An 11,888-nucleotide genomic window follows, 5' to 3' on the forward strand; every position below is an offset into this window, starting at 1 on the left:
ATCATCAAACTGACAAGGATACAGAAAAACGAGTCCATCAGCACCGTCACCGAGCTACGAATGATTAATAAAATCCTGGGTGTGGTCCCAAGCCCCACGTCTGCCAGGTTGCCACTGTTGGGCCCTTGAGCGAGGCCCTTTATCAAACCCCGGGGTTGCAGAGAGAAATAATAATAATGAAATAAACGTGTACATGAGCGCCCCCTTGTGGAGGCTTTATGTTACGTCCTGTACAGAGGGAGTGAGATGGATTGTTTGTGCTGCCTGGTTTAAAACCCCTGGTGTAGTGAGATGACGTGATGTTCTGGGGTCAGATGAGGTAACGACTACATTTAACTTCATCAAACCCACCGGACATAGATCCCAGCAGTGATGTGCCAGAATCTTACAGCTATAAAACGACTAATCAGAGAGAATAAAGCTACAGGAACGTTACAATATCAGGTGTGCTGTAGTTACATTATTCAACCCAGCAGATTTTATAATCATTTTATATTTATATGTTCTGAATAACAAACATGAAGTAAAGCTCAAACCCACGAGATCAAGTCCAGCACTTTGGGATTGTTACTAAAATAGATAGTGTAAGAATATTGATATCAATATTAAAATAGCAAAATAATCTAAAGCTTCAGGTTAAACTTACAAAAATATCAGCATTTCATTTAAAAATATCGTGTGTGTGTGTGTGTGAGTGTGAGTGTGTGAGTGAGTGTGTGTGAGTGTGTGTGTGTGTGTGTGTGTGTGAGTGTGTGTGTGTGTGTGTGTGTGTGTGTTTTGGCATAAAACTGACACCCTGTAAACAGTTCTGATCCAACATGGCCGCCTGAGTCATTCTCTGCTCTGTTAGAGCCAAGTTACAGAGTTACATGGTGGCTGGAGAAACCGGTCCAGCATGATGTGAGTCCGGCGACACAGGCGTCCTGCGGTCAGGAAGGGGCAGGAGTGAGGAGGTACTGGGTCCCAATACTGTGTTTAATGCACCGTGTCCACTTCTGTAGTGTTCTGAAGAGTTCTGAAGAGTTCTTAAAGGTTCTTAATCATTCTGAAAGGTTCTGAAGTGTCTCTAAGAAGGAACCACACTTCAGCAGCAGCAGCAGCAGCAGCAGCAGCAGCGCTCCAGTTCTTGTACAGTTTGTCTGTTCCAGCTGTGTTCAGACCCTCGTCGCTCTTTCTGGTGTTTTTTGCAGTAATTGAGTTTGAACTACGTACAGAATAATAGCTTTAGCTTCTTAACTGGTTAGCATTTAGCTCTGAACGTCAGGTTAGCTTCTCGTTTAATACTGAGGTCAGTCAGCTCATGAAGCTAAACCGTCACTTTGGCATCCAAACTATCCACTAACACTGTAGATTAGCTCAGCGATTGGACTTGGTACAGTATAAAACTGGTTTGTTAACTAGATAGCATTCCAACTAACCAGCTAACTACCATCAGATTAACGTAAATCTTGAAACGGATTTAACACAATGTTATCATTTTAATTTGTAACATTTCCTGTGGCATCAGACTTGCTCTGCAGCTAGATGACCACTTACTTCTTCAGCATCTTATGCTAACGCGGTGTGTATGTAGCTCGTGTAGCGACTGTGGTGATTTCAGAACCTGCAGGAATGTTCATCTCGTAACCTTAACGTCCAGGCTGGCAGGTCACTGCGCATGCTAACCAGCAAGTGAAGTAAGCTAACGGCCAGGGTCCGAGGAGAGCGAAGTGGACGCGGGCGTGCGCTACTCGACGTCTCCGGGCGGTCGCGTGGCTACGTAGACGAAGAGGACGATGAGCAGCACCAGGACGATGAGGGTGGGCAGCACCACGGTGGCGACCTGCTCACGCGCCTCCTGCATGGTCTGCTTACGCTCCTTCTTATCCTTCCACGACTCCTTCTTGGGCTTCCCCTTCAGCTGCCGCATGGTGGAGGCACTTCCTGTCACAGTGGCACTTCCTGTCACGGCGGTGGAATCGCATACGCCAGACGAGCCAGACGAGCCTAGACGAGGACAAACAGAAAACAGTCTGCGTTAAAATATAGACAATAGTCAATTTGTGGTTCCCTGTCACCTACACCCCTGTTAAACTGAAGCTACAGAATTTCCCTGTGTGTGTGTGTGTGTGTGTGTGTGTGCCCTGTGTGTGTGTGTGTGTGTGTGCCCTGTGTGTGTGTGTGTGTGTGTGTGTGTGTGTGTGCCCTGTGTGTGTGTGTGTGCCCTGTGTGTGTGTGTGCCCTGTGTGTGTGTGTGTGTGTGCCCTGCGTGTGTGTGTGTGTGTGTGTGTGTGTGTGTGTGTGCCCTGCGTGTGTGTGTGTGTGTGTGTGTGTGTGTGTGCCCTGTGTGTGTGTGTGTGTGTGTGTGCCCTGTGTGTGTGTGTGCCCTGTGTGTGTGTGTGTGTGTGCCCTGCGTGTGTGTGTGTGTGTGTGTGTGTGTGTGTGTGTGTGTGTGTGTGTGTGTTGGACTGGACCTGTCCAAACTGAACCCACCCCGACCCTAAATAGAAAGAATGAAGCAGTGGTAAACCACACAATGAATGTATAAGTCTCCTCAGTAAGGGAATAAATGTAGAATTTACTGCATGTTGTACTTGTAACCAGATGAAATATAATAAATAAATATTAGATGTAAAGTGATAAAGTTTTAACGTTTTACTGTGTAGATAATAGAAACAGGGCTAATGCGCATGCGCACTGATGCCTCAGCCTGAGGTGAAGTTGTGACCGTGTACGGCGAACAACAAAAATAACCGAGAACTAAACATCCCCCCCGGTGTTTAAATCTCAACTTTATCACACAATAGAGACGATTTTAATCCATTTTATAAAGGTCAGAAGCTGAACTGTGATATATGTATTTACTTTAGTGGAGTGGTGAGTGGAACTGCAGTGTTTATACTTTACTGATCGTGTTTCTTATACAGTAAAAGTCAGAAAGAATCCGGTACTAACAGTAAAACTACGTGTGGAAACACGTTTAATGATTTAAACTGCAGTAAAAGTTTGAGTTTGCTTTGATTTTTCTGAACTAGAACTGCATTCCAACTATGATCCAGTTTCACACATAATCTCTCTCTTTATGGTTTAAATGGCGAGTTTTGCAGCCTATATATAGCACCGTAAGTGTAACACAAACGTTTAAGATTCATCTGTTTGCACTTTACACACTTAATTCATTAATTAAACAATAATAAGTTTAATATTAAGTACTGAATGTTCAACAGGCAGCTCGATCAAACGTTCACTGGACCTGAGAGTCGAGACCAACAAAAGAGTCGATTCTTCAAAATATGAATCGGGAATAGAGTCGATTCCTCATGAAACAGACGCTTCCCTTCAGAAATATATAAATTACAAATAAAAATCTATAAGGGAGCAAAAAATCTTCAAAAGGAAGATTCAAAACGTCAAAAAAAAAAAATTAAGCAAAATAGAAAAGCATAGCTTAATTAAGCTAATCAAAAAAGAAACCTTTTAAAACAAACTGAAATAATTTCAAAAAAACGTTAAATTAGATACAAAATAAAACAAAGAAATATTAACTACAAATGTATGTCTACTCAAATATCTCTTTAAAATTCAAATATATAAACGCTAAGTAAAGTCTATACGTTTTTTTCCATTCAGTGGGCAGTTGTAGTCTAGTGGTTAAGGTGCTGGACTAGTAATCAGAAGGTTGCCAGTTCAAGCCCCACCTCTGCCAGGTTGTCACTGTTGGGCCCCTGAGTAAGGCCCTTAACCCTCAATTGCTTAGATTGTATACTGTCACAGTACTGTAAGTCATTAAAAGCGTCAGCTAAATGCTGTAAATGTACAAACAGATCTTAAAATAAATATGTACATATTTTAGATAAACAAAAACGGTAACAGAATAACTAATTTAAGTACAAAAACTGCAAACTTTACACTGTAAATAATACTGACGCGGTTCTAGTTTACTTGTTAAAAATAAAATCTGCTGCTTAAATAGACTGCAACAGGAAAGGAATCGACTCACGGAGTCGGAATCATAATCGACTCCCTCCAGCTCTAGAGTTCTGACGCACAACTTGTGAAGCCTCACGTGCGCTCAGCCCGCGCGCTCCGGTCTCCTCACCTCGCGCGTGCGTCTGTAAATCCGCCTGATCCCCGGTGTGGAGTCCAGCAGCGCGCTCGGTCGGTTCGGGTTTGGTCGGTAGTTCGGGTTTAGTCGGTAGTTTGGGATCGGCTGTTAGACCGAGTTTGGGAGCGAGTTGACCCGGATGACGTGGCAGTAGCGGTACCGACGGTCTGTGTAGCGAGAGAGAGGAAGAGAGGGGGGCGCGAGTGCGCATGCGCATTGTAACACTTACTATTTACAAATACTTGCTATTTATATCCTGATATTGTAATTCTACACAAAGCGCTTTACCATAAAAGTTGGGACGTTTAGTTTTAGTCAGTAAAAAGAAGAATCTGTGATGTGTTTAATTCTCTTTAAATCCTTATAAGATTCCCAATGTTTTTACTGATCAACTTCATTCTAGTTTGTAGGTATAAACCAGAGACTCCATAAAAGTTGGGACTGAGGCAAAATAGGAGTAAAAATATTAGTGTTGAAGTTCCAGTGTCCACAATGAGCAGATAACTTTTAAAATAAATTTTTTATTTCATACATTTCAAACACAGTGATTAACATGAACATGATTTCAGAGTTTTCTACACAACACATTTACATTTTCAGCATCTAGGAGACGCTTTTGTCCAAAGTGACTTACAGTATACTGTCTAAGCAATTGAGGGTTAAGGGCCTAGCTCAGGGGCCCAACAGTAGCAATTTGGCAGTGGTGGGGCTTGAACCAGCGACCTTTTGATTACTAGTCCAGTACCTTACCTACTAGGCTACGACTACCCTTAAACATTCTGACAATAATTTAACGATCAACATTTACAAATACAAATCTAAGCAAATAAATCTTTCATACCGGCCTATTCAACCTGCGCTGGAGGGTGAAGGGTTAGAATAAAGACGCCCCTTTGTCACCCCCCTTTATTACCCTCTGGTTTGGGTAGAAAGAACACCAGGCCAGAGATTTATATAGTTCGTGACTGGTCTGAAGGCCTGTGATGGTCACTGTTCCTGCCTCGTGTCCAGTGTTTCCCTGGTGGAACCCGACCCGCTGTGACCCTGACCAGCTTGTTTCACAGCCGCTGCTTTAGCTGAACCTTCTGAGCTTTAATTCGAGCTCTCTGATTGATCGCCAGCTCCTCCAGCTCCTGCACTCTGTGCCGCAGCTTCTCATTGGCTCGTGAGAGGTCATGTGACCTGGCGAGAGCGTCGCCGAGTGCTTTCTTCAGCTGGCAGGTCGAGACAGAAAAGAAGAAACGAGAAACGAGTGAGAACCAGATTCTGCTCCAGATCCGTTAGATGTTCCTGTGTTGGAACGCAGCAGATCTGATCAGCATAAAGACCTGGGGGACTTTGATCAGGACCAGCAGGGGGTGTAACTCTTGTGTTTTGTAGATGTGAAGTGGTTGTACCTCCTCCTTCTCTTGTTGTACGGTGTCTCTCTCTGTAACTGTGTTGCTCAGATCCTCTCGTAGCTTCACGGTGGTTCGTTCCAGAAGTTCCTGGTGACTGACGGCCGCCTCCAGGGCCGCGGCTGAACTCCGCTGCAGGTGGGTGTGATCTTTCCATAGTGTCTCTCTGTCAGAGGAGAAGAACGAGCATGATCCACGTGCTGATAGTGGAAATAACTCAGAACACCGGCGCACGAGGGATACGGGGGATCTTCAAAAAGTTTCCTCACGTGTATATTGTGGTTATAAGCGGTGAGGGTGGAGGAGGAGGAATCGGGCGTGTCTGAGAGACGCTTATGGTCCGGATTCAGCTCCGTCTGATTTATACCTTTTTGGTTCTGTTCTGTTCTGTTCTGTTCTGTTTAGTTCTGTTCTGTTTAGTTCTGTTCTGTTTAGTTCTGTTCTGTTCTGTTTGGTTCTGTTCTGTTTGGTTCTGTTCTGTTTGGTTCTGTTCTGTTCTGTTTGGTTCTGTTCTGTTTAGTTCTGTTCTGTTTAGTTCTGTTCTGTTTAGTTCTGTTCTGTTCTGTTCTGTTTGGTTCTGTTCTGTTTAGTTCTGTTCTGTTCTGTTCTGTTTAGTTCTGTTCTGTTTAGTTCTGTTCTGTTTAGTTCTGTTCTGTTCTGTTTGGTTCTGTTCTGTTTGGTTCTGTTCTGTTTTGTTTGGTTCTGTTCTGTTTGGTTCTGTTCTGTTCTGTTTGGTTCTGTTCTGTTTGGTTCTGTTCTGTTTGGTTCTGTTCTGTTTTGTTTGGTTCTGTTCTGTTTGGTTCTGTTCTGTTTGGTTCTGTTCTGTTTGGTTTGGTTCTGTTCTGTTTTGTTTGGTTCTGTTCTGTTTTGTTTGGTTCTGTTCTGTTTGGTTCTGATCTGTTCTGTTTGGTTCTGTTCGGTTCTGTTCTGTTTAGTTCTGTTCTGTTCTGTTCTGTTCTGTTTAGTTATGTTCTGTTCTGTTTGGTTCTGTTCTGTTTTGTTTGGTTCTGTTCTGTTTAGTTCTGTTCTGTTCTGTTTGGTTCTGTTTGGTTCTGTTCTGTTTGGTTCTGTTCTGTTCTGTTTGGTTATGTTCTGTTCTGTTTGGTTCTGTTCTGTTCTGTTTAGTTCTGTTCTGTTCTGTTTGGTTCTGTTCTGTTCTGTTTGGTTATGTTCGGTTCTGTTCTGTTTGGTTCTGTTCTGTTCTGTTCTGTTTAGTTCTGTTCTGTTCTGTTTGGTTCTGATCTGTTCTGTTTGGTTCTGTTCTGTTCTGTTTAGTTCTGTTCTGTTCTGTTTGGTTCTGATCTGTTCTGTTTGGTTCTGTTCTGATCTGTTCTGTTTGGTTCTGTTCTGTTTAGTTCTGTTCTGTTCTGTTTGGTTCTGTTTGGTTCTGTTCTGTTCTGTTCTGTTTGGTTCTGTTCTGTTCTGTTTGGTTATGTTCTGTTTGGTTCTGTTCTGTTCTGTTTAGTTCTGTTCTGTTCTGTTTGGTTCTGATCTGTTCTGTTTGGTTCTGTTCGGTTCTGTTCGGTTCTGTTCTGTTTAGTTCTGTTCTGTTCTGTTTGGTTCTGTTCTGTTTAGTTATGTTCTGTTCTGTTTGGTTCTGTTCTGTTCTGTTTGGTTCTGTTCTGTTCTGTTTGGTTCTGTTCTGTTTGGTTCTGTTTGGTTCTGTTTGGTTCTGTTCTGTTCTGTTTGGTTCTGTTCTGTTCTGTTTGGTTATGTTCTGTTCTGTTCTGTTTGGTTCTGTTCTGTTCTGTTCTGTTTGGTTCTGATCTGTTCTGTTTGGTTCTGTTCGGTTCTGTTCTGTTTAGTTCTGTTCTGTTCTGTTTGGTTCTGTTCTGTTTAGTTCTGTTCTGTTCTGTTTGGTTCTGTTCTGTTCTGTTTGGTTCTGTTCTGTTTGGTTCTGTTCTGTTCTGTTTGGTTCTATTCTGTTTTGTTTGGTTCTGTTCTGTTTGGTTCTGTTCTGTTTGGTTCTGTTCTGTTCTGTTTGGTTCTGTTCTGTTTGGTTCTGTTCTGTTCTGTTTAGTTCTGTTCTGTTCTGTTTGGTTCTGTTCTGTTTGGTTCTGTTCTGTTCTGTTTGGTTCTGTTCTGTTTGGTTCTGTTCTGTTTGGTTCTGTTCTGTTCTGTTTGGTTCTATTCTGTTTTGTTTGGTTCTGTTCTGTTTGGTTCTGTTCTGTTTGGTTCTGTTCTGTTCTGTTTGGTTCTGTTCTGTTTGGTTCTGTTCTGTTCTGTTTAGTTATGTTCTGTTCTGTTTGGTTCTGTTCTGTTCTGTTTGGTTATGTTCTGTTTAGTTCTGTTCTGTTCTGTTTGGTTCTGTTCTGTTTGGTTCTGTTTGGTTCTGTTCTGTTCTGTTTGGTTCTGTTCTGTTCTGTTTGGTTCTGTTCTGTTCTGTTTGGTTCTGTTCTGTTCTGTTTAGTTCTGTTCTGTTCTGTTTGGTTCTGATCTGTTCTGTTTGGTTCTGTTCGGTTCTGTTCTGTTTAGTTCTGTTCTGTTTGGTTCTGTTCTGTTTAGTTATGTTCTGTTCTGTTTGGTTCTGTTCTGTTCTGTTTGGTTCTGTTCTGTTCTGTTCTGTTTGGTTCTGTTCTGTTCTGTTTGGTTCTGTTCTGTTCTGTTTGGTTCTGTTCTGTTTTGTTTGGTTCTGTTCTGTTTGGTTCTGTTTGTTTCTGTTTGGTTCTGTTCTGTTTGGTTCTGTTCTGTTCTGTTTGGTTCTGTTCTGTTCTGTTTGGTTATGTTCTGTTCTGTTTGGTTCTGTTCTGTTCTGTTCTGTTTAGTTCTGTTCTGTTCTGTTTGGTTCTGATCTGTTCTGTTTGGTTCTGTTCGGTTCTGTTCTGTTTAGTTCTGTTCTGTTTGGTTCTGTTCTGTTTAGTTATGTTCTGTTCTGTTTGGTTCTGTTCTGTTCTGTTTGGTTCTGTTCTGTTTGGTTCTGTTCTGTTCTGTTTGGTTCTGTTCTGTTCTGTTCTGTTTGGTTCTGTTCTGTTCTGTTTGGTTCTGTTCTGTTCTGTTTGGTTCTGCCCACCGTGCACTAAACCTCCTGTAGTTCAACACAGTTACAGTGATGGTGTATATTTACATTTCCTTCCTCTGCAGGAGTCTGTCTGCTAGTGCCGCCTGCAGTTCACTCAGCATGTTTCCCTTGGCTATGTCTAACTGCACATCCTGGTCCTTCAGACGCTGAGCCACGCGCTCCTGTTCCACCTGAAATCCACACACACCAAACGCTGAGATTACGAGGGTTTAAACACGTGTGTTATCATTCACGTGTCGTGAGTTTCACCTTCAGAAGCTCCTGCAGCCGCATGTTCTCCTCGGTGAGGGAGCGAAGAGCTGAACTCAGATCAGAACACCGGGCCTCAGAGTCATCGTATAAACCCTGATAAACAGAAGTAACAAGGACAAAAGGACTGAGAGGGTTAGAACAGACAACCACCAGATAGTGCACTTACAAGTACCACACACCCCTTAGACATAGTCAAACACGTCTGTATGGACGCCAGACTGGTTGATAGCACCACTAAGCCTTAGTGGATTATTATGATTTACTGCCCCGGTGGGCTGTTATGGACTGTTTGTGGTCATTATTACACTACGGCGCCCCCTGGACAGACGTGCTGGTGTTTCTCTCCTCCTGGTTTGCTGTAGGTGGTTAATCGTGGGTGTTTGTGCTCACACGTACCTGAACTTTATCTGCAGCCGCCCGTAGTTCCTCTCCGACGCTGATTAACGTCTCGTTCTCCTGCTGCTCCTTCTGCACAGATACCCTGGTACCCTACACAACACACACTATCACTAATGCATCTCTGCCTTTTTCTCCCAGTTTAGTCGTAGCCAGTGGAGGGTATATTCTCCTGACACGCCCTCCCTCTGACACGTGCACGCTCCCCTTCTTATTCTAAGGTCGGTCTCGCTCATGGAGAGTCACGCGCTGATCTCCACGTTCCTCCACTTCTGTACAGGCGCCTCGGGATACTCACCAGGGTCCTTACACAGCATAGACCCCGCCCACTTTTTAGTCCCATCTTTTCCCACCCAGCAGACTAGTGGCCAGCTTTATCCACTAGGGGGCGCCCAGCCGACCGGTAGCAGAGCTGAGACTGGAACTCAGAGAGCAGAATACCCGGCTGCACCACATGGGCGCAGGTTCTAATATTTTTACATTTAAATCGACTCCTTCAGTCTTACCTTCAGCTCGTTGGTCAGCTTGGATATGAGAGCGTCCTCGTCTCCTGTCCAGCGCACACACACACACACAATCACACACACACACACTCAGTGCAGACTCAGTAATAGAATTGATGACCATAATTCTACACTACAGAACAGAACACATGAAGCATTAAACCAGGATTGGAACCTGATCTCTGTCTGAGCTGCTGACACTTGTTCTGCAGGACCTGAATAATCCCAACTTTCTCCTGGACGTCCTCCTTCAGGTCCTGTTCCTCAGCATGCAGAGCATCACATTCAGCCTCGAGAGCTTTAACCTAAACGTCACCATCATTATTAATAACCAGAGACTTAAAAATCAAACATTTCTCTTATTAAAGGTCTTTATTTCCCTCTGACCTGTTCCTGTTCCTTCTCCAGCGCCGTCTCCGTCTCTCTCAGCGTCTGCAGCAGTGTATCGTGGGACTGCTCGGCCTCCAGACGGGCGGCGCTCTCCTGCTCCAGCTCCTCCTTCATCTGTACGAAATGTAGAAATCAGCCGTGAAAGGAAAAGTCTATTATAATTCTATACTGTAGAGGACTGTGGGAATCTCTAACCTGCTGGAGTTTTTGGCTCATCTGAACTTTGAGCCTCTTCAGCTCTTCTGCAGCAACAGCAGCGTTTATCTGGAGTAGAAAATAAAAGTAAATCTTCGTGGTCTAAAAGCTTTAGAATTAAAGAATTAAAATTTATTATACAGGTAAAGCTACGAGAGATTACTTCTGTCTGGTTTGTTTAGTTCTCATTATGGCACGAATACAGCACTGCTTGGACTGAAATCCACTGAACGTTGGGCGTTTTGTTCCGGCTCTTGGGAAGCAGCACATGGTGAAATGTAGTGACGCTGTGAGGCGACGTTTTTCGAGCTGACAAAATTCAGTATTTCGTTCTTCTAAACTCAAACCTGCATGTGTAGTTTTACTGTGAAGAGGTCGAGCGACGTTAAATCAACACGACGGATATTTTACTTTTAATTTTGGCTCGTTTACTGCATGTCAGTATAGAAAAGTAAATTCCTCATCAGTTATTATGATCTACAGCCAGTGACTTTTCTGTGCCCGTATGAAAGAGGCGTGTTTAACTGCACTTGTCACACCAACCCTGGTGTATTAGAGAGCTCGGTACAGACTTCACAAGCAACTTCGGGATGAAGATGATCCATAAGATCATCGTAAAGTACGTGGAAACACTGTGAGGAAACGTGAGGAACCACCAAAAACAGGCCATGAAATAAATAAATAAATAAATAAATAATACTAAATAACGTTCTCTAGATGAAGGTCCTACCTCAGGACACATGGAGGTGTGTGTGGGTGTGTGTGTGTACCTGTGTGTACCTGAGTGCAGTGTGACGAGTGCAGCTGCTCCTGCTGCAGTCGAGTCCTTAGACGTGACGCTTCCCTTTGTGAGGAGCGCAGCTCCACCTCACACTGTTCCTGCAGAACCTCCAGCTGTACCTGCAGACGAGCTAACACACACACACACACACACACACACACACACTCCAACTTAGAATGTGATGCCTGTTACACACTCAGTATATTTAGGACAGGGGCGTGTTTATGGAGACGGTGAGGGAGGACATTGATCATCTCCCTTTTCCAGGTGTGTATGCAGTAATTCCTGATTATGTAGCCTTACTAATAATAATTAGGAGAGGTGTCCACATACTTTTGGCGAGCTCAGTGTACCTGTATTAGACGGGCCGAGCTCTTTCTCCGTCTCTATACGGAACACTTTCAGTTTCAGGGTGTGTAGAAGGTTTTCCAGATGAGCCACTCGGGACAGCAGACCCTCACACTGCGAGCTGCTGGTTCCTCCGTCTCCGTGCAGGGATCCTAGCTGCTCTCTGGAGGCCCCCATGTTCTGTACTCACTCCGGGCCCCGGCTCCGGGCCCTCAACCACCAGGACGCAAAAGCAAGAGCGACTCGGGAGCAAAGTTCTAATTTAGTGTAAAAAGAATATAAAAAGTATCTTGAGTATAATAATACATAAATTAGGTAATTATTCATAAATAAAATCATTTAAATCATTTATTTATGTGTTTACTTTTAATTATGAATGTGATTATAAATAGATAAAATATATTATATTACTGTATTATTATTATATTTTCTTAGTACTAGACTTCATAACGTTTAATAAATAAAAAATAACACATTTATTATTTATGCATTTGTTTAGTAAACATTTTCTTTTCTTATAATA

At 43.2% G+C, this 11,888-nt stretch overlaps 1 protein-coding gene across 1 annotated transcript; it reads right to left on the bottom strand.

Annotated features, from left to right (window-relative positions):
• Positions 1-4,589: 4,589 nt before the first annotated feature.
• Positions 4,590-11,618, bottom strand: ccdc150 (coiled-coil domain containing 150). The gene is made up of 11 exons (XM_063016535.1): positions 11,371-11,618; positions 10,967-11,147; positions 10,805-10,868; positions 10,237-10,305; positions 10,039-10,155; positions 9,827-9,956; positions 9,655-9,698; positions 9,149-9,241; positions 8,750-8,845; positions 8,546-8,670; positions 4,590-5,647 (listed from the first exon to the last, which is right to left on the bottom strand). The coding sequence occupies exons 1-11, from the start codon at positions 11,540-11,542 to the stop codon at positions 5,365-5,367; spliced, it is 1,374 nt and encodes a 457-aa protein (XP_062872605.1). The 5' UTR covers positions 11,543-11,618; the 3' UTR covers positions 4,590-5,364.
• Positions 11,619-11,888: the final 270 nt, after the last annotated feature.

This window comes from Trichomycterus rosablanca, chromosome 20, assembly GCF_030014385.1.
Source record: "Trichomycterus rosablanca isolate fTriRos1 chromosome 20, fTriRos1.hap1, whole genome shotgun sequence".
Lineage (NCBI taxonomy): Eukaryota > Metazoa > Chordata > Actinopteri > Siluriformes > Trichomycteridae > Trichomycterus > Trichomycterus rosablanca.